Source organism: Danio rerio, chromosome 15 (genome assembly GCF_049306965.1).
Source record: "Danio rerio strain Tuebingen ecotype United States chromosome 15, GRCz12tu, whole genome shotgun sequence".
Classification (NCBI taxonomy): Eukaryota; Metazoa; Chordata; class Actinopteri; order Cypriniformes; family Danionidae; genus Danio; species Danio rerio.
The window spans coordinates 44,247,183-44,273,504 of NC_133190.1; the positions used below are offsets into that span (position 1 = coordinate 44,247,183).

At 36.7% G+C, this 26,322-nt stretch overlaps 2 protein-coding genes and 1 long non-coding RNA gene across 3 annotated transcripts in view; 2 read left to right on the forward strand and 1 right to left on the reverse strand.

Moving 5' to 3' along the window:
- The first annotated feature begins 428 nt into the window (after nucleotides 1–428).
- Nucleotides 429–3,223, forward strand: LOC101884369 (uncharacterized). The gene is made up of 4 exons (XR_012391058.1): nucleotides 429–1,314; nucleotides 1,454–1,828; nucleotides 1,943–2,025; nucleotides 2,743–3,223. It is a non-coding gene; the product is annotated as an uncharacterized lncRNA (long non-coding RNA).
- Nucleotides 3,224–3,662: 439 nt separating this feature from the next.
- The window catches only part of LOC101884422 (uncharacterized), a 119,313-nt gene continuing 96,653 nt past the window's right edge, over nucleotides 3,663–26,322 (reverse strand). Inside the window, exons 3-5 of the mRNA XM_073924032.1 lie at nucleotides 11,283–11,360; nucleotides 8,434–8,509; nucleotides 3,663–6,124 (exon numbers count right to left, since the gene is read on the reverse strand). Of these exons, the coding sequence (XP_073780133.1) occupies nucleotides 4,235–6,124; nucleotides 8,434–8,509; nucleotides 11,283–11,338 (2,022 nt within the window). The 5' untranslated portion in view covers nucleotides 11,339–11,360 and the 3' untranslated portion in view covers nucleotides 3,663–4,234. The remainder of the gene's footprint in view (nucleotides 6,125–8,433; nucleotides 8,510–11,282; nucleotides 11,361–26,322) is intronic.
- Nucleotides 11,242–26,322, forward strand: part of clstn2b (calsyntenin 2b) — a 111,649-nt gene continuing 96,568 nt past the window's right edge. The window contains exon 1 of the mRNA XM_693062.10: nucleotides 11,242–11,471. Coding sequence (XP_698154.5) covers nucleotides 11,408–11,471 — 64 coding nt within the window. The 5' untranslated portion in view covers nucleotides 11,242–11,407. The remainder of the gene's footprint in view (nucleotides 11,472–26,322) is intronic.

Here is a 26,322-nt window from a genome sequence, read left to right on the forward strand (position 1 = left end):
AATTTAAAAGTCAGAATTCTGAGTTAATAAGTCAGAATTCCGAGTTATAAAGTCAGAATTCTGAGTTATAAAGTCGCAATTCCGAGTTATAAAGTCAGAATTCCGAGTTATAAAGTCAGAATTCTGAGTTATTAAGTCGCAATTCCGAGTTATAAAGTCAAAATTCTGAGTTATAAAGTCGCAATTCCGAGTTATTAAGTCAGAATTCGGAGTTACAAAGTCGTAATTCCGAGTTATAAAGTCAGAATTCCGAGTTATAAAGTCGTAATTCTGAGTTATTAAGTCGCAATTCTGAGTAATTAAGTCGCAATTCCGAGTTATTAAGTCAGAATTCTGAGTTATAAAATCGTAATTCTGAGTTATTAAGTCGCAATTCTGAGTTATTATGTCAGAATTCTGAGTTTATATCTCGCAATTCAGAGAAAAAAGGCTTATCTGAGTCTTATCTGTATGGCATGGAAGTAGGTTACATCGCTGGACCTTCTTATGAAGGCTATAGCCTAAATGGAAAAGATTATAGAGGATTATTTTTGGTGCGGTTTTACTAATAGAGAAATCTTAATTTTATTGGAGGAATCACACAACATAAAGTTTAGTTTGCGGACTCTTGAGAGAACGTCATGTATGAATCAGTTGTGGCGGAAACGCAATAAAACAGACGAGGCCGACGTGGCACGTTTTATACACCAACAGCTACAGACATCGGGACGACAACATGGATATCGTTGGATGCACCAGAAATGTTGGCTTTCTGGCATTATTACAGACAGAGAAACTGTCCGTCAGTTGATGCGGCTGTTAGATGGACAGGGAGTTGACCTGCGCGCTCGCGGTCGTCTGCGGCGACGCATGTATAACAGCCGCGGACCAAACTATGTTTGGCATATTGACGGGTACGACAAGTTGAAACCTTACGGAATATGCATAAACGGATGCATTGATGGGTTTTCCAGAAAAATGATCTGGCTTGAAGCATACAAAACGAACAATGACCCACGAGTAATTGCGGGTTATTTCATACAAGCTGTTGCTGAGAATAACGGATTTCCACATAGAATTCGCATTGACCATGGAACTGAAAATACGCATTTAGCAGATATGCAGACATTCTTCAGAGGCACTGCTAGTGCCGAATCTGTCACGCTTGGTCCAAGCACGGGGAACCAGAGAATTGAACGATGGTGGTCCACTTTGAGAAGTCAGTGCATACAATTTTGGATGGATCATTTTGAACAGCTAAAAGAAGATGGGCACTTTGTTGATAGTTTCATTGATAAATCTCTCATCCAGTTTTGTTTCCAGCATTCTATACAGGTAACATTTGGTTTACTATAGTTTATTTAATCATAAAAACAATATTGCCGTTAAAGATTAACTTAATATTTACATAGCCTACAATATGCAGTTTACAGTGTGTTTATTAATTTAATTTTGTTGCTTTTATTTTATAAAGGAAGAGCTTGATGAAATAGTCAGTGCCTGGAATTGCCACAGGATACGGCCAACTCACAATCCACGTGCTCCCAGTGGTCGACCTTCAATAATGTTTGCTGTTCCCAGCTTATATGGAGTGCAGAATTTCTTGCATCCAATTGAACAAACAAAGCTGAGTATTTGCAAAGAGGAGTGTTTAGTTAAAGACTACCCTTGTGATGAGGATGTCTTTCAACTGTGCGTAGAACTGATGGATGAACATAACCTTGCATTGTCAGATGATGTTTATGAAATTACAGACCTTTACCTTAAGCTTCGTGAACTAATCCTTGAAGGACTGGACTTGGATGACTAGATGCACCATTGAGATCTTATCTACAACTTTCACTAGAAGGTAAAGGTATTGTACACACACACACATACACACACACATACACACACACACACACACACAATATTATCTGTGAGCATTATTTGAAACACTTCTATTGTGCTTTTTTCATGCAAGTCTCAAAAGAACTCTCTGAGGTTAAAATCTCTGCAATTCCCACTTTACTTTCACTGTGCTGTGTCTGTCTATCAAGATAACAGGTGAGCAGGATTTATATTTCACTTTATTATTATTTGGCTTTAAACATGAATATGTTAATGAATTTTGTTACCATTATGCCCCAGACTCAAAAAGTCATTACATCTTTAATTATGAAACTGATAACAAGCCAGTTGTCTAAATGCCATAGTGTATAATTTAAGGGCATAATATTTAAATTGGGATTGCCACTGACATGTCATATTTTTATATGAAAAAAATTCTATAAACAAAACATTAACACAATGCCATTATTGATACAACTGGAATTGTATTTTTTTCTGCATCACAGTTGTGTTACAACTTAGCTGCATTTAACAGACATGTCAAATAACATTGCTTTTTTATGTACTGGGGCACATAAACAGCATGCAAAATGCTCACAGCAAACAAAGAATAATTTTAAAACATGAATTCTTCGTTACTAATGAATGAATGACACATCTGATGTATCTTCTGTGCCACTGTGGCAATCGAAGGATGTATTTTATTGATGCTGATTGTATTTGATTAGTAACAGCCCTATCTTCTAGGGTTATGGGATTAATGTACCTTTACTCTACATACTATAATGGAACAACTGTTTACATCCCATCATTTTCATACACGCTTCAGGATCCCTTGTCTGTCAGACACAGTGCTCAAAGTACAGTAAATAACCTCTAATATAATTCTTTATGATGACACACAATCACAGTGATGTTGCTTTGTGTTTTCAGAAGGAATGAATAATTTGTTCCAGACCATCCCATCCTCATGTGCAAAAGAAGGCCAGCAAACTTAGGTAGATGAGATAATAAAAGTGCATCAAGATGCACTTCACACACAAAAAAAAACTTTTTTATGACTACTTTTTTAAATGACATCTTTCCCAACTACAGTAATGCACATTTTTGCATGATTTCAAACACTTTTGTGGTGCTCTATTAATACTTTTAGACCTAACCTGAATGCAATAGAAACAGAGGAAGTGAGTTTTAGAAGTATTTTGTTACTCAAAAGTAAAATAATTTTGTTTAAACTGTAAAGCAATAGTACTGAAATTTTTCAAAATGTATAGAATTTTCATTTGTTTCACCTTAGGAATATAAAGGGGATGTATATTTAAAACATAAACTAAAGGGTTTAAATGGTAAACTGTCTGTATTTTGTGTTATACCTGAAATAAAGAACTGAATTTGTAATAGTATTTTTATTATTAAATTTTCAACTTTGTAGTAGTACATTTTTGTTTCAAACAAATGCTCGAACAGTATTCCCAATGTTTTTCCTATACATGCTTAACGAACCTGTAATCATTTTAACATGGTACACTGGCTGTCAGGTTTTGTGCACCACTACAGAGCTTTAAGTGAAATTGATTTTAAAAGTTCAAAGTTTTTTTTTAATTAAAGCAGACTTTGATGAGCAATTTATTTATTGGCCAATAAAAAATGCAATGCTGAAATGCAAAAATTTATATGGGCTGAATATAAACAAAAAAGTAAATTTAGTTATGTTCTACTTAATTTGTTTGTTTAAATTCAGCCTAAACAATTTGTTTGCAACCACTTTTTGTAAATCCAATAAATCATTTTTTTTTCAGTGTAGTAGCCTACTCACTCCATCTTGAATTCTCAAAAAAACATGGCACAATATATGGAGGTTGTGTTGTTTAATGTATGAGTACTTAACATTACAATGTGGTACAAGAAAAAATAAAACAAACCACATTAAAACTATTTTAATAAAACAATGTTATAAAATTGTTATGTATTGTTGCAATAATGCAACACCCAACTGTATAGAAACACAAACTTAAAAGGATAGTTCACCCAAAAATGAACTTGTCAATTTCCTCACTCCTTGAACTTGTCAAATAATGGTAGAGCGTGTACATGTATGAAAAAGGAACCATTAAAACATTTGGACAGTTCCAAGCCTATTTGACTGAACAGTTGAAATTAACAATTTAATGATTTAACTCAAACATTTGGTTGCACCTATTTTTTTTTAATCAAATCTCAATCATCAAAAAAAAAAAAACTCAATCATCAAAAATAATAAAGGTTGGTCTGCATTCAATGTAACCAGCAATATGTAAGTGCAAAATTAAAGGGAATGATTTACTTTCTGTATACAGTGTGAATTAACTGTATGAAGTGTAATAAGAATGACAGAAAACAATAGCTTGCATAGGAGCTGGCCACAACTCAGTTCCGACTAAATCCACTAAACTATGTCCATGACCCAGATGTTGCTTTCAAGGACTTTGTTCATTTCAGATCTGAAATCAGGGTAGTTGTCATAGTGCACTGAAAGCCTCAGAAAACAGCCACATGTGTGCGCCACTGGTCTTCTCTCAAACCCTTTAAGGTCTGTGAAATCAACTGTTATAGCTTTGCCTATAAACAAATCTGATCCAGTACAGAATCGAAGAAACAGAGACTGCCGTTTTGCATCACACTCCCTCAAGTAAGTTGTCAAGTGCTTTGAAATGTCCTTTTGCTGTACATTCATTGTTTCAGGAAATTTGAGAGATTGCACAATTTTCCTCACTGTTGGTTGTAATGCACAGTACACATCTTCAATTTCCTCAAGGTCCTTCCTCAGAGGTCCAAGTATGCATGCCCACTGTTCAAGAACATAAGCAGGCTCTTGAATGAGAGTTTTGTGAGCCAGTTCTTCCAAAATTTGCTTGAAGTTTTCATTTGTTGGAATTCTTCGACAACTGTAGTTGTCTAAGGTCTCAAGCAATTCCTCCTGGTCTGCACTACAGAAGTCTTTTCTGCAGCTTTCTAACAAAGCACACTCGTTTTCTGAGACATACTTCAAAAAGTTCTCAATCAGATCACTTTTCACAGATCCCTGTATTGCTTGCTGGAGGATGACAGGTGCAAGTTTTATTGGGAGATATTTCTCTTTCTTCCAGCCGAACAAAATTATTCGGGCCACACTTTCCCACTTTTCTTTGCCAAAGTCATGTCGAAGAAAGGGAACTTTAAAATTGTTCCCCAATGTGCACTGATCATAAAATTCCTGCCAGAACTCTGATAGGCAATCCCTAAACACTCCACCAACATCATGACCCATCTCAAACTGTCCATTTGGGAGCAGCAGCTTCACTTCTACTTCACTCTGTGTATGAATAAGGGTTTCATCACAGAAATGGGCAATGAGCTCTGAAAATATTTGTCCACGATGAACAACAAGGATTTTTTTCTGTGGAGCAATGGGTTCTGGGCTCAGCGGCAAAGTGTCATCTAAGTTTTGTTCATCTATTCCAATGATGTCACCAGTGAGTACTGTTACTACATTGCTTGAATCTAAGTAATCTGGCAAGGTCACTAAAGAACTTTGAAAAGATACATTCAGGTCATCATCTGCAATATGATCCTCTGTGGAATGAAAGGGAGATGCAGTGTCATTAACCGGACTATCTACATAAATTACATCCATCTCTGAAGGAAAGAAGTCATTCATCCCACTGGAAGTAGAGGGAAGGCTTTGATCCTGGTTATTACTGTGAAAGTTCTCCATTTGATCTGACATTTCCTCTTCACTTTCTGTTTCCACTTCCCTCTCCACCTTTTTTGTTGTCAAGTAGAACCTCATCATTGTGAGTTTGGATGCATTATACATTTCCCCCACTGTAGATTCTGCATCTAGTGACACTTCCTGATAATTTGTTAGATCCAATTTAAACTCAGAAATACTCCCATGAGAATTTTTTCCATTTGGAAAAAACAGACGAATTGCCTCCTCAATCAGCTCTTCCCTTTTCCATTCTTTTGGAACACTCAACTTCCTTGTTCCCCCTCCTTTTTTTGCTCTCATTTGAACAAAGCCCTGACCATCATGGTGCATCCACCCCATTTCAATTTTTCTTACAGTACGCTGAGAATGTTTTTTTGTAGTATTTTGGGTTTCTGTTTGTGAATTGTCAGGTTTTTGTCTTTTGGTCAGTTTTGATTTGAGGCGCTCAAACAGCTTTGACTTCCTGCAAGTTGGTTCTCTTTCTTGCCTCCTACAAAATCCCATCACGGCCAGTCTGTCTCCATATGAAGGAAAATAGCTTCTCATCTGATCATCAGTCATTAACAGTAGGACACTGACATCAATCTGCAAAATAAATAAATACTTACATAAATAAATACAGACACACACACACACTCACGCGTATATATATATATATATATATATATATATATATATATATATATATATATATATATATATATATATAGATATATATATATATATATATATATATATATATATATATATATAGATATATATATATATATATATATATATCTATACATATATGTATGTACTGTATGTATGTATGTATGTTTTTAGATATATATATATATATATATATATATATATATATATATATATATATATATATATATATATTAGGGTTGTAACGGTATGAATTTTTCACGGTATGATAATCGTCTAAAACAATACCACGGTTTGACGGTTTCGCGGTATACGGTATGTTACAAATGTTACAAAATAATAGAACAGTGAAGCAAATTTGACTTTTTCCAAATAATATATTTTTAGTTACTATAAACAACACCACTTACAATGAACAAATAAAAATAAGAAAATAATAAATAATGTGTCAAAGTCCAAATAAAGTCCAAATAAACATGGTGCAAATCCTCAGTAAAAAATAGATATAAATATTTACTATACTATAAATAGTTACATAACGAAACTAGATTCAATATGGAACATCCTTAGGTTTTATGTGCCAGCATGGATATGGTTGTCTGTGGATATGGATTTGGATTTGGTTGTCTGCAATGCAGACAAACAGCTGCACCTTCATTTGCGTCTTTTGAAAACAGCAGGAGCAGCAGTTCGTCTTTGCTGTGTCACTGTTTTGTCATGTTTCTGTGCTGCTGTGCATGCAAAAGTACTTAGTATGAGAATTATTTCATGCAAAACTTTTTTTTTTTGCGTTTTTTTTAGCCGCGCATAAATGTATGCCTTTCTCTCATTCCGTGTTGTTCAAAAAGCTTGGTCCACAAACAAAAGCGAAACCTATGCTTATTGGTTGTGATATAGCGAGTTTGAACCAATCTGGGCATGGAGGAGGGACAATGCATCAATGTATCGTGTCTGATTTGTCCGGAGACACAGTGACGAGCGTTTCTTTGTCAAATCAGCGTTGTCAAATTTTGATGACGTAACCGCACTGATTCCGGAGCCTCTGAAAGTCCGCGAATGTTATGTGATACAGCACTGGAAAGCTGAGATTCTCTTCTTTATGCCAATCTTTGAATTGTATGAATCGGATCAGCGGATCAAAAGTTATTAAACATTTAAGAGCAATACTTATTTTTAGCCGCGGGCGGCTGTCTCGGTCTTTAAGGGTTAAAACCGTTGATATGCAATTATTCATGGTATGATAATCGTGCACGTTCAAATCGTGGTAAACCGTCATACCGGTATATTGTTACAACCCTAATATATATATATATATATATATATATATATATATATATATATGTGTGTGTGTGTGTGTGTGTGTGTGTGTGTGCGTGCGTGCGTGTGTTTATGTGTAATCCACCTATGCAGTTTCAGAGTTGTGCATAAAGTAAATCAAACTAAATTTAGAGTACCAAAACTAAATAATAACAAATCTGAGTTGGCTGAATAAAGTAAATTTAATACTAAAGTATTTAAGTAAATTACCCTTAAAGATTGTTGGTGTATGGGTTCACTATTTATATTTAAATGGCACTCTGACTTCTTGTACTTTGTACTTCCTTATAATACAGTAAACTTGCTATATTTAATGTTTTCATAAGAAATCCAAAAGAAAGACATTGAAACATCTAAGGAGTCGATACAGTAACTGAGCTAAATGAGTTAACCTCTGCTACCATCTACTGGTTATAAATGACAAGTTCATGTTATTTTATTTATTTTTATTTTCATATTTCATTTCATATTTCTGCCATTACATACATTTTGGTACTTTGTTTTTCAATAAATGTATTAAATTTCTGTAATATTCCCCAATGGTGTAGTACTGTTTTCTTTGAGTATGCCTCTTAGTAACTATGAATGGTTTAAAAAAGAATGTAAAATATGGTCATTCAAAATATGGCATTAATATATGTTTTTTAAGTACCAATAAGCAGTCTGCTAGTATTATGCATGTCAACAAGCAACTGGTTAATATTAAGATTCAGTCACTAAACTGAAGTATAATTGAAAGTGTTTAGGTAAACACTGGAGCTTTGCCAAAGTGTTCAGCTTAAGTTAAGTTATTTATTGTAAAATAAACAGTATATAACTACTTTAAGAAATAAAACTGCAAGTGACTAAAATTAAACATGCATTAAAATGTCCACTTCTTCCAAATTATGACTTTAAAAGTGTGTGGTAAATTGTTTAGGTATTACCTTGTCTTCCTCCAGTCGTTTGATAGTTGTTTCAGGGATGTTTCTCTCCCTTAGTAAAATTATTAATTCGTCCATCCTACAATGATAGTTTTAAAAGGAAAACATAGTGAGGCTAGAGGCCAATATAAAGCCTAGACCGAGTATATAAGCCAGAAAACAAAATCCATGTACTTTTGTGGTTAGTATACTGTACATAACAAAGCAAGCTTTGAATCCAAACCTAATTTTACTCCCTTTTGGTGCAATGTAAACTAGCCTACTGAATTGTCCATAAAAGCAACACGACTACTATTCGAGGAAACCGCATGAGCCTGTAGGCTATGATACCACACACGCAAAACTTTCGGATTTTACACTCGCCAAAGGCTTCTATTATAACACGGCATTTACTGTAACACTTCATATCGTAAATAATTATCATGCCAAATAGTAAATATGACCATACCTTGGCGTCGCAGAAACGTTCAGCTGCTGGCGACAGGAACTCTCGTAACGTAATATGAAATGTCGTGAGAAATTGTCGAAATCAGAAGTCGAAATCAGAAGTCGAAACTCAGAATTGCGACTGAATAACTCATAATTGGGACTTCATAACTCAGAATTCTGACTTTATAACTCAGAATTCTGACTTTATAACTCGGAATTGCGACTTTATAACTCAGAATTCTGACTTTATAACTCGGAATTGCGACTTTATAACTCAGAATTCTGACTTTATAACGCGGAATTGCGACTTTATAACTCAGAATTCTGACTTAATAACTCGGAATTCTGACTAAATAACTCGGAATTGCGACTTTGTAACTCAGAATTCTGACTAAATAACTCGGAATTGCGACTTTGTAACTCAGAATTCTGACTTAATAACTCGGAATTCTGACTTAATAACTCGGAATTGTGACTTAATAACTCAGAATTCTGACTTTATAATTTTTTTAAAAATAGTATTATATATATTTTTTTTTATATAAATTCTTAATTTTTTTATCATTCAGTGGCGGGAACGGGCTTCCATACCAAACATAGTATAATGATCAGCGCTTGAAACATCATAATGTTGGGGAAAAAAGTTTGGAAATCACAATAGTTGCCACTAGAGGGCGTTGAAGCTTAACGTTAGGCATATCCTGTAAACACACCCATAAACAAATGGGATCAAACTCTAAATCGTCGTAAAATGATACAAATACAGTTAAAATCACAAATATTTAAGTCCCAAAAGACTGAAACAATCTACATTTTTACTGTAACTTTTACAGTTTGGAGGGCGGAGGCGTCTAAAAGATTGAAAAAAAACCTTTGGTGTTGAATGTACCAGTCTGTACTTCTGTTAAATGTCCACCAGATGGAGCCACAATCTTTTCTAAATACAGATTTTACCATAAAAATATATATAAACTTATAAACTTAAAAACGGTCAAATACACAATAAAAAAATATTCATCTCTTTTAAAGTATTAGGTGATTTGTCCTTTTATTTAAAATTACATATAATTAAAATATTTTTGTGTGTAAATATATAATTTTAAAAACAATTAAAAGCATGATTTTTGATAATCAAAATACACTGTAAATAACTTTTTTGGTATTAACAACTTAGATTTTAATGAAATAAAATAAGGCTGCATGGTGGCGCAGTGGGTAGCACAATCACCTCACAGCAAGAAGGCCGCTGGTATGAGTCTATGCTGGGTTTTTTGGCATTTCTGTGTAGAGTTTGCATATTCTCCCATGTGTTCGTGGGGGTTTCCTCCGGGTACTCCGGTTTCCCCCACAAGTCTAAAAGCATGTGGTAGGTGAATTGGGTAAGCTATATTGTCTGTAGTGAATGTGAGTGAATGATGTGTGGATGTTTCCCAGTGATGGGATGCAACTGAAAGGGCATCCGCTGTGTAAAAAACATGTTGGATTAGTTGGCGGTTCATTCCGCTGTGGCGACCCCATATTAATAAAAGGAATAAGCCGAAAAGAAAATGAATGAATGAAATTAAATACTCTCCAGCAGCAATACTGCTTTAATTTAATGAGTACAGTGAATCATAGTAAAAGTTTAGTATACATGTGTTAACTTAATAAGCTGACAGCATGGTGGCTCAGTGGTGAGCACTGTCGCCTCACAGCAAGAAGGTCACTGGTTCGAGACCCGGCTAGGTCAGTTGGCATTTCTGTGTGGAGTCTGTGTAGGCATGGGATGATAACCGGTTTTAAGGTATAGCGCAGTTTGGAAAAGTTACGGTTTTGACACCACTAAAATGGTTATACCGTTCCCAAGGTATATGCAGGTTTCCTTTAATGCATTTTTTATTTGTTGTAAATAAATCTGTGTTTTGGAAACAAATGATACAAATACAGTTCAAATCACAAATATTTAAGTCCCAAAAGACTGAAACAATCTACATTTTGACTGTAACTTTTACATTTTGGTCATTTTGGTTGTCTCTCGCTGGTCGATTTGTTTGGAGGGCGGAGGCGTCTAAAAGATTGAAAAAACCTTTGGTGTTGAATGTAACAGTCTGTACTTCTGTTAAATGTCCACCAGATGGAGCCACAATCTTTTCTAAATACATATCTTACCATAAAAAATATATAAACTTAACGTGAATAAAGTTTTAAAATAATATTTAATAAACAGTGACTAAAGACCTGTGACCCGATGTGGAATAATTGATTCGGAGAACATACATGGTGGATATTGGCATGTCATTTAACTCAGACATGTCAAAGAAAGCTTTCAGTTGAGGAAACTCTCTCTCTCTCTCTCTCTTTCACTCTCCTAGTATCTTTCTCGGTCTCTTTTTCTCTCTCTCTACTCAGAGTATCGAGGTATTGCGCTCGACAGAGCATCTTACCACCTTTGAGTGACTCTCGCTGATTCTGCTGTTAAATTCAGGAATATTATAAGCATCTCGCTGAATGTTCTCGCTGACCTGAAAGAGATCAGAAAGAACAGAAAGACCGGAGGAGTTTTACTACAATGAAACGCAAACTGATGCTGATGCTGCTCGCGCTCGGGCTGTCCTGCGTGCGCGCGCACAGAGGTAAGACAACAGCCTTTAACATGTATTTGCACATATCAATAAAATATGACTGATTTATTATCCAAAAACAGATTTAACATAATAAAACAGTGGGTAAAATTTTATTAGTAGAATCTGTGAGGGTTTATAACATGACCATGAAGGGGCTGTGAATTCATCCTTGGTTCCAAAGAGTGATTTCGGATTGGTGGCAGTTTTGTGCAACTAAATGTCGCTACCTTTTAATAAAAGTTTGTGTTGTTTTTGCACTTATCTGTTTACTTCACAACTTGGCAGCTTCTTCACGAGGAGTTTTAATAGTTATATTGTGATCAAATGCTGAATGTCTGATTTAAGATGATCTACTAATCAAAATTCACATAGGATGCTGTGTGCCAGTGTTTTTGGGATACATTAGATATTTTTCCGATCACAATAGGAGTCATGATAGTATTGAGACTGTGTTTGAAGTTAAGAGAGTGTGTAGTTTTTTTGTTTTTTTTTAAACTGTGTTGCATCTGTGAAATGATAGAAAACCGGTCAAATACACAATAAAAAATTAATATTATACATCTCTTTTAAATTATTAGGTGATAATTCCTTATTATTTAAAATAGACATATAATTAAAATATTTTTGTGTGTAAATATATATTTTAAAAAACAATTAAAAGCATGATGTTTGATTTTCAAAATACACTGTAAATAACTTTTTTTGGTATTAACAATTTAGATTTTAGTGAAATAAAATAAGGCTGCATGGTGGCGCAGTGGGTAGCACAATCACCTCACAGCAAGAAGGCCGCTGGTTCGAGTCTATGCTGGGTCTTTGGGCATTTCTGTGTAGAGTTTGCATGTTCTTCCTGTGTTGGTGTGGGTTTCCTCCCGGTGCTCTGGTTTTCGCCACAAGTCCGAAAATAGTTGGTACAGGTGAATTGGGTAAGCTAAATTGTCTGTAGTGAATGTAAGTGAATGATGTGTGGATGTTTCCCAGTGATGGGATGCAACTGAGAGGGCATCCGCTGTGTAAAAAGCATGTTGGATTAGTTGGCGGTTCATTCCGCTGTGGCGACCCCATATTAATAAAAGGAATAAGCCGAAAAGAAAATGAATGAATGAAATTAAATACTCTCCAGCAGCAATACTGCTATAATTTAATGAAAGAGTACAGTGAATCATAGTAAAAGTTTAGTATACATGTGTTAACTTAATAAGGTGACAGCATGGTGGCTCAGTGGTTAGCACTGTCGCCTTACAGCAAGAAGGTCACTGGTTCGAGACCCGGCTAGGTCAGTTGGCACTTCTGTGTGGAGTCTGTAGGCATGGGATGATAACCGGTTTTAAGGTATACCGCAGTTTGGAAAAGTTACGGTTTTGATACCACTAAAATGGTTATACCGTTCCCAAGGTATATGCAGGTTTCCTTTAATGCATTTTTTATTTGTTGTAAATAAATCTGTGCTTTGGAAACAAATGCAGAGAGCAGAAATCAATGATTTATTTCACATATTTAGCCTGAAATCTTTACTGTTCCAAAATATTACAAATGTTTCTCAAAATAAATTACAATTATTTATTTGTTTGTTGGGCAACATAGTGGCGCAGTAGGTAGTGCTGTCCCTCACAGCAAGAAGGTCGCTGGGTTGCTTGTTTGAGCCTCGGCTCAGTTGGCGTTTCTGTGTGGAGTTTGCATGTTCTCCCAGTGTTGGCGTGGGTTTCCTCCGGGTGCTCCGGTTTCCCCCACAGTCCAAAGGCATGCGCTATAGGTGAATTGGGTAGGCTAAATTGTCTGTAGTGTGTGAATGAGTGGGTGTGGATGTTTCACAGAGATGGGTTGCGGCCGGAAGGGCATCCACTTCATAAAAACGTGCTGGATAAGTTGGCGGTTTACTCCGCTGTGGCGACCCCGGATTAATAAAGGGACTAAGCCGACAATGAATGAATGAAGGAATGAATGTGTGTTTTTTTGATCCAGACATTTTAAAATAACTAATTTTAGAGCAGTAATCACAATACCGTAATACAGTAAAAAGTGGTATTTTTATCCAAGGTTATCATACCGTCAGAAACTTATACCGGCCCATGATTAGAAGTCTGCATGTTGTTTCGGGTGCTTCTGTTTTCCCCCACAGTCCAAACACATGCACTACCGGGAACTGAATAGGCTAAATTGGCCAGTGTAAATGTGTGAATGCGAGAGTGTGATGGGTTGCAGCTGGAAGGGCATCCACTGTGTAAACCATATGCTGGATAAGTTGGGGTTCATTCTGCTGAGGCGACCCTTGATAAATAAAGGGCCTAAGCCGAAGAAAAATGAATAAATGAACTTAATAAGACTTCGATTAATTATATCAGTGTACAGTAGTCAGCATTTGAAGTGGATCAAAACTGTAAGAAATTAGATAAGTAATGCTGACTCGCAGGGGGAGGATCACAGTAGGGCTACTGAAAAATCATAATTGAGTAAAAGTACCATTACTCGCCTTTAAATGTAGTTCAAGTAGAGTAAAAGTATCTGGTGTAAATATTATTAAAGTATGAATAAAAAGTAGCCCTTTCAAAAGTACTCAAGAGTAGTGAGTATTACGCTGAGAAAAGCTGATGCATTTACATGTAATTTGTGCATGTGTGTGTAAACGTAAAATTCTGTAAGTGCATTTATTATTGCCCAGCAGACACACAATGTCATAAGACTTTAATATTAGATTAGATTTAGGTTGTGATGTCAGGTGACCAAAATTTAATGTTTTGCTAGCGTCTAATTGTTATTTTTATGCTCAATAACAATGTCAAATGACGTTGATATTTGGTTGATATTAGGTTGTGTTAGAAATCCAGCGTTGAACCATAATCTTAAACAAACGTCATATTGACATCAAATACTGACATTTATTCATCAGTTATGGCAACCAAAATACGTCTGATAGACATCATAGTGGTAATGTCCACACAAAGTCAAGTTGCAACATCATTAGATGTTTATATTTAGTCTGACGTTGGACATTGGGGTTCAGGTGTGATTTTAGGTTGGACATTGTTTTTTTTGTTTTTTTTTTGTATAGCGCTTTTACAATGTAGATTGTGTCAAAGCAGCTTCACATAAATGGTCATAGTAACTGGAACAGTGTAGTTCAGTTTTTAGTGTTTAAGTTCAGTTCAGTTTAGCTCAGTTCAGTGTGATTTAAAATCATTACTGAGAGTTCAAACACTGAAGAGCCAATTCATCGATGCGTAGCTCTACCAATTCTGAACCATGCGAGCCAGTGGCGACAGCGGAGAGGGAAAAAAAACTTCACCTGATAGGAGTGAAGAAAAAAACCTTGAGAGAACCAGACTCAGTTCGGCACGACCATTTTAATTTCTCCGCTGGCCAAGTCTTGTGCAAAGCTTCAGTCACAGTGACTGAAACAAAATGCAATGTCCCCACGTTGAGGTACAATGTCAATCTGACGTCATGTTGATATCTTGTGCCTGCTGGGTGTTTAAGGCCATTTCGGTCTTCATACAGTAAACATACGTCATCTTCTCATCAGTGACATGCATTTAAACAGTGTCTGGGTCATTGCGTGTAAAGATTTTGGACATCTTCCTGGACACTTTTAATGCTTCCAAACAGTTTGCTGCACTTATAAATCGCCCATGTCTTGAAGTAGTTTAATGCGATTTACCTTCTATGTGCGATTTGATTGGACAGGAATCTAAGACCACTCAGCCAATCTTCATAGACAAGAAAAAATAAATTAGCAACTGCAGGCTGAAGGAAAGTAGTGGAGTAAAAGTACCAATACTGCACTAAAAATATACTCAAGGGAAAGTAAAAGTGCACATTTTTAAACTACTTAGTAAAGTACAATTCCTGAGAAAAACTACTTGATTACAGTTATTTAAGTATTTGTAATTTGTTACTTTACACCACTGAGTATCAGTCAAAACAAGCTCCATTTCGTTGGGTTTTATTCCCCAATGCCAGTACATAACTCTCCACATGATATCAGACTGATTTATTTGCATGCAACCTCAACACTACATGAGAAGTCCAGAGCAGTGAAAGACACGAGCATACTGCTACTCTGAAGCCACATCACTTAGGCCCCGTTTACACTAGTGCGTTTTAGTTTTAAAACGGCATTTTAGAATGAAAACGATCCGCGTCCACACAAGTGTTTCACCCAGCGTTTCTGAACAACACTCCGTCCACATTACACTGCTGGAAACGCACATCACGTGACCACACACACACAAACTCTGGTAAAATCTAGCCAGGTTAGAGCTGTGCTTGTCGGACTGTTTACCGCTGGATCCAAGCTCACTATATTTGTTAGACGTGATATTTAATTCATCTTGTTGTCGATGTCTAATGACATATTCCTGACTTTGGTGTTTTGAATCTATGACTTGTTCTCAGGTAACGTGTTTCGGCTGAGCGCGAAGATAAGTTAATAATTAATGTAACCACGTACATTGTGTATATTGATTCATTGGTGGCCATTATTTCCTATGATGTATAAACTTATTGTACATTATACTTTTATAATGGCCATTATTGATTATTAAAACTGATATTCAGCGATATAGAGGGTATGTTTCTTATTTTCAATGAAAATGAAAGGAGGCAGTTGTTATAGGCTCTGTTTTGTTATAAATATGCACACAGTGAAGATGACGCTCATATATGCACAACGACGCCTCAACATTTCTGCTGTCTGTTAAGTTGTTAATATCAAAATGAAAATAGCAGTTCCTTATATCATGTTTTCATTTTATTGTTAAGAAAGTGAAACAATGTACGTATCCAGGATTAAGGCTATCCGCTTGTTAAGTGTGACGTCACGCGGAGCGACTTCCGGGTCCAAGCGCTCTATTCAACTGAATGGGGAGATTCATGAAATGGTAATAATAAACGTTTACAAAGCGATTTAATACTTTCGAAAGTCATGATCGCAATATATATGTCCATGCCTAATATCCAATGGCCAGAAAGTGATTCATTGTTTTATAAATTGTTAAAATTTTGGTATTCGTTATGCAGCAAGCCCAGAGATTGTTGTGTACACTATGACTTTATGTAAAATTAACTTTAATGTGTGATAGGAATAAAACGCGATCATAAACGAATGATTTCTCCACTCAAATGAATGGCAACTTGGACCCGGAAACAGTATACATACGTCACAAACACGTCACCACTTAACAAGCGGATAAAGTACACTGTTTCCTTTAGATTCACCTTCTTGTCCTCGGGAATCCATATAAAACTTGTGAAGTCTAAACTTACAAGGATAGGAGGCAGGTCAGAACTGAACTTTCAGGCTACTTAATATTGAGGAAAAGCCCCAATCAAAGAGGCGAATGTCTGCAGTCCCGCCTCCGTTTCCAAAACATTTGGCACTCGAAAACTCCGGCGTAGTGTGGACGGATGGCGTAACCGTAGCAAAACTTACGTGTTTTAAAACAAAAACACATTAAGCTACGGTCACACTAGAGTTTGTGTGTGCGAAATGCTGTAGTACGGCGCTGCGAAAAGGGGCGAAAATAAACAAGATTATTAGGCATTAAAAAAAAAAGAGCGATTGCTCCATGTTATAAATTTCTGTCCAGAGAGGTCATGTTTTGATCCTCGGTTGGTCTCACATAGTTAAGTGATGCGTTTTCGCAGGTCAGAGTTCACCAAGCTTGAACTTTGCACCACAGCAACCTGCACAACTTAACGCATGAACCTGCGTTTCCGGTCTGACGTGTTCGCGTGCGTATGAATGGAAGTCTATGGAAGGAAAAGCCCGGTGCGACCGCAGCTTTAGTGTAAACGGGGCCTTAAAGGGCTGATGATTAGGGTGATACGGTGCAGCTGTGAACCATGTGGTAGACCTTTTAACAAGTGCATCAGAGAGGTTCACCAAACAACTTTCATCAACGTTGTCCTAAAACTATTGAACACCACCAATTCTAGTCTTAGGACAATTTATAAAAGCTTTTGGATCCACTTCAAATGTTAACCACTGTATATCTACACACAAAATAGAGGGAAGATTAAGCTCACGATAATTTATCAATCCACAGCTCTTCTCTTTCTCTCTCTGTCTGTTTCTCATCTGTTTTCTTGTCCTATCCTGTCCTGTGAAGCGTGTTCTCGTCTTTCTCTTTCCATTTTCAGTGTTTATCCATCCTGTGCTTCAACTTTGCTTGTTTGTGTATTTGATGATTCAGTTCAGTAGCTGCAGACTCCTCAGGCTGTTTGTCCCTGTCAAGCAATAAACAAATCTCTCTACCTCTCTTATGAGGCAAATTAAAAAGCTCAGCATGTCAAAACTGATACTGTATATGAGGAATAATTTGGCCTAATGATCTGAAACATCGTCAAAATCCTCAAATGTGTCCAACTTTAGTCTGTAAATCAGATCAGTGTCAGTAAAAATCAGAATGATTAGTATTGGTAGTTAGACACACACTCACACACACACAATGCTGAATTCACAGGTCAGTCTGTTGCGTTACGTTTCCAAGCAACAAAGGGCAATGCATTATTAAGAGGAGAAAGAAACCCATGCAGACCTTGGGTTTTCAAATCAGTGATATTATGGACTTCTTCACTTCATAGTTTATATTTCAGATAGAGATGTATCTTAGTTCAAACTCAAGGGTTCAGGTTTGGTGTGATATAAATACAGAATATGCTTCTGTGTTCGGTTCATCTTCTCTATGTTTTCATTGTTTAATATAAGTATTTATAGGCAATTCATTTAAAATGCACAACTTATATGTGCTGATTTGGCTAGTTTTTCCATCTTTATTGTTCACGTGCAATTATGTCTTATTCAGTACTATGTAAACCTGTGTAAATGTCAAGTGAAGTATACTTTGAAAGGTTGTGCATTTGAAAAACAAACACAAACAAACAAAAATCCCAAATTTAGCACTAATAATTAATATAAAAGTCTAATGCTGTGTTCTCGCATAGATAAAGCATCTCATCATTTATTCTAGATTACTGGCTGGATGGATTTTTTTTACTTATGTGAATTTTTGGCTCAAGTTAAATTTTCTGAACTTGATAAAAAATACAATTTATAATAATAATAATAATAATAATAATAATAATAATAATAATAAAATGATAAAAATAGTAATTCTTTGAATTTGTCTAGCGCTTACACATTTTTGGGGGGAATATCCTCATCCAGCACCAATGTGCAGCATTCACTTGGTTGATGGGATGGCAGTGGCAGTTCTAGTTAAACTGGCACCCTGGGCGTACCACCCCATTCACCTACCCCCTTACAATTTTTAATAAATAAAACAATTTATTTGTATTTGTTATAAATAAATACAATTATTATTATTATTATTATTATTTAATAATATTAATATCATGCAATTATTATTCTAAATAAGTAACAGAAATCAATCTTAAATGTTACGGGAAAAGAATGTAACAACGGGAGTGATATGCTAAGATCACTTAAGAAATATTTTGCATGAATACTAATCATGACAATTCTATAGAATCCAAAAAAATGTTTTATAGAATTATCTGTTGTCTTAGACCCAACTCATGGTCGAGAATTAATGTTATGAAGTCTTACCTCCCTGACTCTCTACCTCTCCTTTCTGCTTTATAGTTATGCTTGGTGAAATTAACATCATCATCATCATCATATTACTTAAACTTTAGTTTTGTCGACTTGCAGAACTCACTGCGTGTCGACACCTTTGCACAAAAGCCTGTTACTCAGGTTTCACAGAGCATGAGCAGAGCATATTTTATCGGCGTGCATGAAAACAACTTGGATTCACACAGGAGCACGTAAGGAGGCGTGTGGGAATGGTTTTCTGCACGTATTCGTCAGTTTGCTTTCACCAGCGTTGTTTCGGTTGCACAAATGTGAATGGGCCCTGACGATTGCCACTCTCAATTAATACACTTGGATAAAGTAAATCAGATCTTAATGCTCTAAAGGGGACGCTTTTTCTGCATCATCTCCCCATGCCGCCTCCAGCAATATGCTGCCCTGGACGATCGCCCATATTGCCCATGCCTAAATCCGCCACTGTGCGACGGCAGCCATATTGCTAAACCACACACCAGCTGATTGGTGGAGATAGAGTGATGAAGCCAATTATGATATGGGGAAGGTTACAAGGCCATGATGGACAGAGGGCAGTGGGCAAATTTGGTCAGGATGCTGGGGTTAAACCCTTACTTTTTTTTTGGACGGACATCCTGGAATTTTTAATGACCACAGAGAGTCAGGGACTCTGCTTAACGTCTCATCTGAGAGACCCCATCAATATACTAAGGTATTAGTACCCACACAGACCACAGCTTGGGCGCCCCCTGCTGGCCACACTAACACCACTTCCAGCAGCAGCCTAGCTTTCCCATGTGGTCTCCCATCCAGGTACTGACCGGCACAGTATTGCTTAGCTTCAGTGTGTGACCATGTGAGAGTTGTAGAGAGCTAGCTGTCGGTAAATTTAAATGCAATTTTACCCATTCCACATCATTCCCACCTCCCAGTAGAAACTTCTATTTATGCATTTGCATTGACTTAATCTTTTCATGCAAATAATTGTAATTTTGTAATCTTTTCATGCAAATACTTACATTTGCATTTGGTGCAAACACAGCATAAGACTGACGGTTTAGTCAACACAATCAGTTTTAGGGCAGAGTCAGGGTAGCCCCTCCCCCTCACCCGACTGGACAAATAGGGACAAGTTTATGTGATTGTGATACTAAATTGAGCATTATTATTAAATTCATCCATTTTCCTTTGACTGAGTCCTTTATTAATCAGGGGTCACCCCAGCGGAATGAACCACCAACTATTCTGGCAAATGTTTTATGCAACAGATACCCTTCCGGCCACAACCCCCTGGTTCAATTCAATTCACCTATAGCGCATGTCTTTAGACTGTGGGGAAACTGAAGCAACCCCTAGAAAACCCATGCCAACACGAGGAGAACATGCAAACTCCACACAGAAATGCCAACTGGCGCATGCCGAGACTCGAACCAGTGACCTTCTAGCTGTTAGGCGACAGTGCTAACATTACTACCTATATTATAATAATAATATAAATACAAGACCTTACAAAAAGTACCCCTTAAACCCCTTCTAATATTTTACCAAGTATTCACAAAGAAATATCACCGGTATAGCGGGAAACTGGATCTTTTTAGGATACCGGTTTTAACTAGAGTGAAGATGGTTGAGCAGACCTTGTTAGGCTCTTGGGTTTGGGTTTGCTGAAGCAGCGTTTTACACACATTTGATTAATGTGGCGAGGGTCTAAACCTGTGTGGTTCTGACAGCCCTCTGATTGATTGTTATCCGTGTATCATATATATTCATTAGCAGCGTGTGCGTGTGCGTGTGTGTGTGTGTGTGTGTGTCACTATTATCATTACCATCATGAGACAGAAGAAGCTAGTACATGTTCTTCTCCTCTCAAGTGTGTGTGTGTGTGTGTGTGTTTGGACACTCTCGGGAGGCCCACACCATATGTTCTTCACTGTTTTTTTCATGCATGCACAACTCTCTATACACCCCTCATGAAGTGCAGTGTGTGTGTGTTATAGTTTTAGGAGCTCTTACATCAGGTCTATGTAAGTGTTACAGCAGTATTGCAGAGCATTCATCATGTTCCTCAATCCAGGCTCTTATGGATTTCTAAGAGTAAAAAAAGATGGAGGAAAGAAAGAGAAATGATGGATATTATATTATATAATATTACATCATATTATATAATACAATATTAACATAAAACTCTAAATAGTATGAACATTAACTGTTGCAAAATAAAGCTTTTGTGTCATTTGAGGGTTTAATTTAGTTTATAATATGCTTGCCATGTCATGTACTATGTATTTTAATTAAATAAAGGGTAACACTTTAGAATAACTATCCGTTATAACTAGTTAATAGACCATTAATAAACTGTTATCTAACAAGTTATAAATGACTTGTTAAACAAAAGTTAATAGTTTGTTAATTATTTATAACTGTGCCTTATAGATGGCTAATAGATTACTTACAAGCTGTTAGTTGACAAGTTGTAAATGACTTCTTAACTGTATTTTAATGATTTATAACTATACCTAATAAATTAGTAATAGATCATGAACAAGCGGTTAGTAAATAACTTAACAAAGGCTTGTTAAGTATCAGTTAATAGTGTATATATGTTATTGGGATGTTATTCTAAAGTTGCAGCTATTTTTCATTTATTAACTGTTAGCAAATGAGGAATAGTTGCAAATTTAGAATAACGTCCCAATAACATGCTTAAGCTAATAACTAACACTTAACTATTATATTTACTCACACTTTACAGATCAGTTGTTCCCCATCTAATAACACCAGTGAAACTTTGTATAACTTTAATAAAATTTTTATTTATTTATTTTGTTTTCATGTTTAACACTTCATGGGTTTGTATTCTTGTATACTGCTGTTCTGCCATGTGATGGTTTAGTATGTGTGTTTCTATACATTAAACACAACGATTAAAATTTCATCTGTGGAGTTTCTTTGGTAAAACACAGCACACAGAAAAGCCTATAAGTGGAACAAGGTTAAGATACAAACATTTTATATTTAAATATTACATCGAATTTCTGTAGCTTGAACTTGTTTCATCCATTTGCTGTTCTACAAAGATTCACTGGTATTAGTAGATGGTTAACAAACGATGAACAACTCTCGTCTGTAAAGTGTGAGTAAATATAATAGTTAAGTGTTAGTTATTAGCTTAAGCATGTTATTAGGATGTTATTCTAAAGTTGCAACTATTCCTCATTTACTAACAGTTAATAAATTAAAAATAGCTGCAACTTTAGAATAACATCCCAATAACATATATACAATATTAACTGATACTTAACAAGTCTTTATTAAGTAATTTACTAACCGCTTGTTCATGATCTTTTAATAATTTATTAGGTATAGTTATAAATCATTAAAATACAGTTAAGAAGTCATTTACAACTTGTCAACTAACTGCTTGTAAGTTATCCATTGCCCATCTATAAGGCACAGTTGTAAATAATAAACAAACTATTAACTTTTATTTTACAAGTCATTTATAACTTGTTAACTAACAGTTTATTAATGGTCTATTAACTAGTTATAACGGATAGTTATTCTAAAGTGTTACCACAAAGTATTTACAATCATTTAAATTTATCCATTTAACTATTTTAAAAAGTGTATATATATATATATATATATATATATATATATATATATATATATATATATATATATTTATATATATATATATATAAATTTGTTTGCTTTTATTGATTTATATTTAAGAGTATTGCACACAGCCACAGCCAAAACCAGAAGCCTTCATTTAAAATAGGATAAGTTTCCACTACCAAGGGTACCCTTTTGGTGGGCGTGGTGTGTGACAAAGTTTCGGTTTGCCAAAACAAATCTGCAAAAAAAAAAAACCTCCTGGGATGTATTTTTCTTTCTCCAGAAATGTACGTATTTAGGAGTACATAATCAGAATAAACCTGGTTTGACAGCTCTAGAGGTGTAGTAGCAAGCGTACAAGTTTGTGACGCAGTTTGCGAACGTTGGAACGATAGATTCAGGAAACGCCAAATCAACAAACCATGTTTGTAACAATGGAACTTGTGACCTGAGTTGGCTAACGATGGTCCAGAAATGCACCCAGAGCAACAAAAAAGAGGACAAAGGGGCAGCACGGTGGCACAGTGGGTAGCACAATCGCCTCAGCAAGAAGGTCGCTGGTTCAAGTCCCGGCTGTGTCAGTTGGCATTTCTGTGAGGAGTTTGCATGTTCTCCCCGTGTTCACGTTGGTTTCCTCCAGGTGTTACGGTTTCCCCCACAAGTCCAAAAACTTGCACTACGGGTGAATTGGGTAAGCTAAATTGTACGTAGTATATTTGTGTGAATGATGTTTTCCAGTGATGGGTTGCAGCTGTATCCACTGAATAAAACATATGCTGGCAGTTCATTCCGCTGTGGCGACCCCAGATTAATAAAGGGACTAAGATGAAAAGAAAATGAATAAAGGGGACAATTTAGCCAAACCTGATTACTGGTTTGCATGTGATTACAGCTCTGATGCACTAAACTTGTTGAAAACCTACTTGATTTTCCATTAGACATCATTCAAAACATGACACGATATGAATATGTGTGTCTAGAGAGTGTGCTGAACTATATCTTATCCCCAATCCTCTCATCTCCAGTAATCTTTGCAAAATTTAGCTCTGCTCAGTCCATTAGTTGAGCCTAATGGACCAGTCGGAGAGTTTAGAGTCACTTAATCAGGCGTCTTCACATTACGTGACCATGGATTTGGACGCCACTGGCTTCACAATCCTAATGAATGATCAGGGCAGAAATCTCAGGTCTTGTACTCATCCTCTGTTCAATTCAGGCTTTCAGCTGGTCTTGCAAAGCTCTTTAAAAAAAAAGTCTTATTTCGCTTGTCCACAAACGAAGGCCTTTAAAAGGTCTTAAATCCGAGCAGATCATCTTCAGTTCATAAAGTTAGGATATGAAATGTTGCGTGCTCTGCAGAAATGATCATCATCTTGTGTTTTTGTCTTGTTTTCCAATGCAAATATGTAAATATACAATAGTTAAATCAAGATACATATACATGAGATGCACAATGAAGTAGTTTTCTGAGAGATTTAACCAAAGTGGCTAAAAAGTAAAGTTGAAATGCAACAATTTCCCAAAGAAAAAAATACATATTTATGATGTTTTGTTCTAAAGACAAAATAATAACTCAAAACACTTACCATAATAGTTCAATTCATGAAAATGATTCTTATAATACGGTTATGTTTTGTAACATAGCCCGTGCCAGTCCTCCTGCACCCTGGCTCTCGGATGCTCTCCGTGAGCATCGCTCAAAACTTCGGGCTGCAGAGAGAATTTGGCGGAAAACTAAAAATCCTGCACACCTCTTAACATACCAAACTCTTCTGTCCTCTTTCTCAGCTGAGGTTACTTCTGCAAAGCAGACGTATTACCGTCTGAAAATCAACAATGCCACTAATCCTCGCCTACTTTTTAAAACATTTTCCTCCCTCCTCTATCCTCCTCCTCCACCCGCATCCTCCACACTTACTACTGATGACTTTGCTACATTCTTCTGCACCAAAACTGCAAAAATCAGTGCTCAATTTGCTGCACCTACAACAAACACGCAAGATACAACACCAACACCACACACACTCACCTCCTTTTCTCAGCTCTCTGAGTCTGAGGTGTCCAAACTTGTGCTATCTAGCCATGCAACCACCTGTCCACTCGATCCCATTCCCTCTCATCTCTTGCAAGCCATCTCTCCTGCAGTCATACCAACACTGACTCACATAATTAACACATCTCTTGACTCTGGTTTATTCCCCACTACATTTAAGCAGGCTAGGGTAACCCCACTGCTAAAGAAACCCAACCTGGACCATACGCTACTTGAAAACTACAGACCAGTATCCCTGCTTCCATTCATGGCCAAGATTCTGGAGAAAGTAGTGTTCAATCAAGTCCTGGACTTTCTTACTCAAAACAATCTCATGGACAACAAGCAATCCGGCTTTAAGAAAGGCCACTCAACTGAGACTGCCCTGCTCTCGGTCGTGGAGGATCTCAGACTGGCTAAAGCAGACTCTAAATCATCAGTCCTCATTTTGCTGGACTTGTCAGCTGCTTTTGACACTGTCAACCACCAGATCCTGCTATCTACGCTTGAGTCACTGGGCGTTGCGGGCACTGTTATACAATGGTTTAGATCTTACCTCTCTGACAGGTCATTCAGGGTGTCTTGGAGGGGAGAGGTGTCCAACCTACAGCATCTAAACACTGGGGTACCTCAAGGCTCTGTTCTTGGGCCACTTCTCTTCTCCATCTACACATCATCTCTAGGACCAGTCATCCAGAGACATGGATTCTCCTACCACTGCTATGCTGATGACACCCAGCTATACCTCTCTTTTCATCCTGATGATCCCTCGGTTCCAGCTCGTATCTCAGCCTGCCTGTTGGATATTTCACACTGGATGAAAGATCATCATCTTCAGCTGAACCTCGCAAAAACGGAAATGCTTGTAGTTTCTGCCAACCCGACTCTACACCATAACTTTTCAATCCAGATGGATGGGGCAACCATTACTGCATCCAAAATGGTGAAAAGCCTTGGAGTAACGATTGATGACCAACTAAACTTCTCTGACCACATTTCTAGAACTGCTCGATCGTGCAGATTTGCACTCTATAATATCAGAAAGATCCGACCCTTCTTATCTGAACATGCAGCTCAACTCCTTGTTCAAGCTCTTGTTCTCTCCAAACTGGATTACTGCAACTCTCTACTAGCTGGGCTTCCAGCTAACTCTATCAAGCCTCTTCAACTGCTCCAGAATGCAGCAGCACGAGTTGTCTTCAATGAACCTAAACGAGCACATGTCACTCCACTGCTAGTCCGTTTGCACTGGCTGCCAGTTGCTGCTCGCATCAAATTCAAAACTCTGATGTTTGCCTACAAAGTGACTTCTGGCCTAGCACCTTCTTATCTGCACTCACTTCTGCAGATCTATGTGCCCTCCAGAAACTTGCGTTCTGTGAATGAACGTCGCCTCGTGGTTCCATCCCAAAGAGGGAAAAAATCACTTTCGCGAACGCTCACGCTCAATCTGCCCAGTTGGTGGAATGAACTCCCTAACTGCATCAGAACAGCAGAGTCACTCGCTATTTTCAAGAAACGACTAAAAACTCAACTATTTAGTCTCCACTTCACTTCCTAAGCTGCAATTGCCTCTTTGAATATCACACTAATTGTACAAAAAAAAAAAAAAAAAAAAAAAAAAAAAAAAAAATACT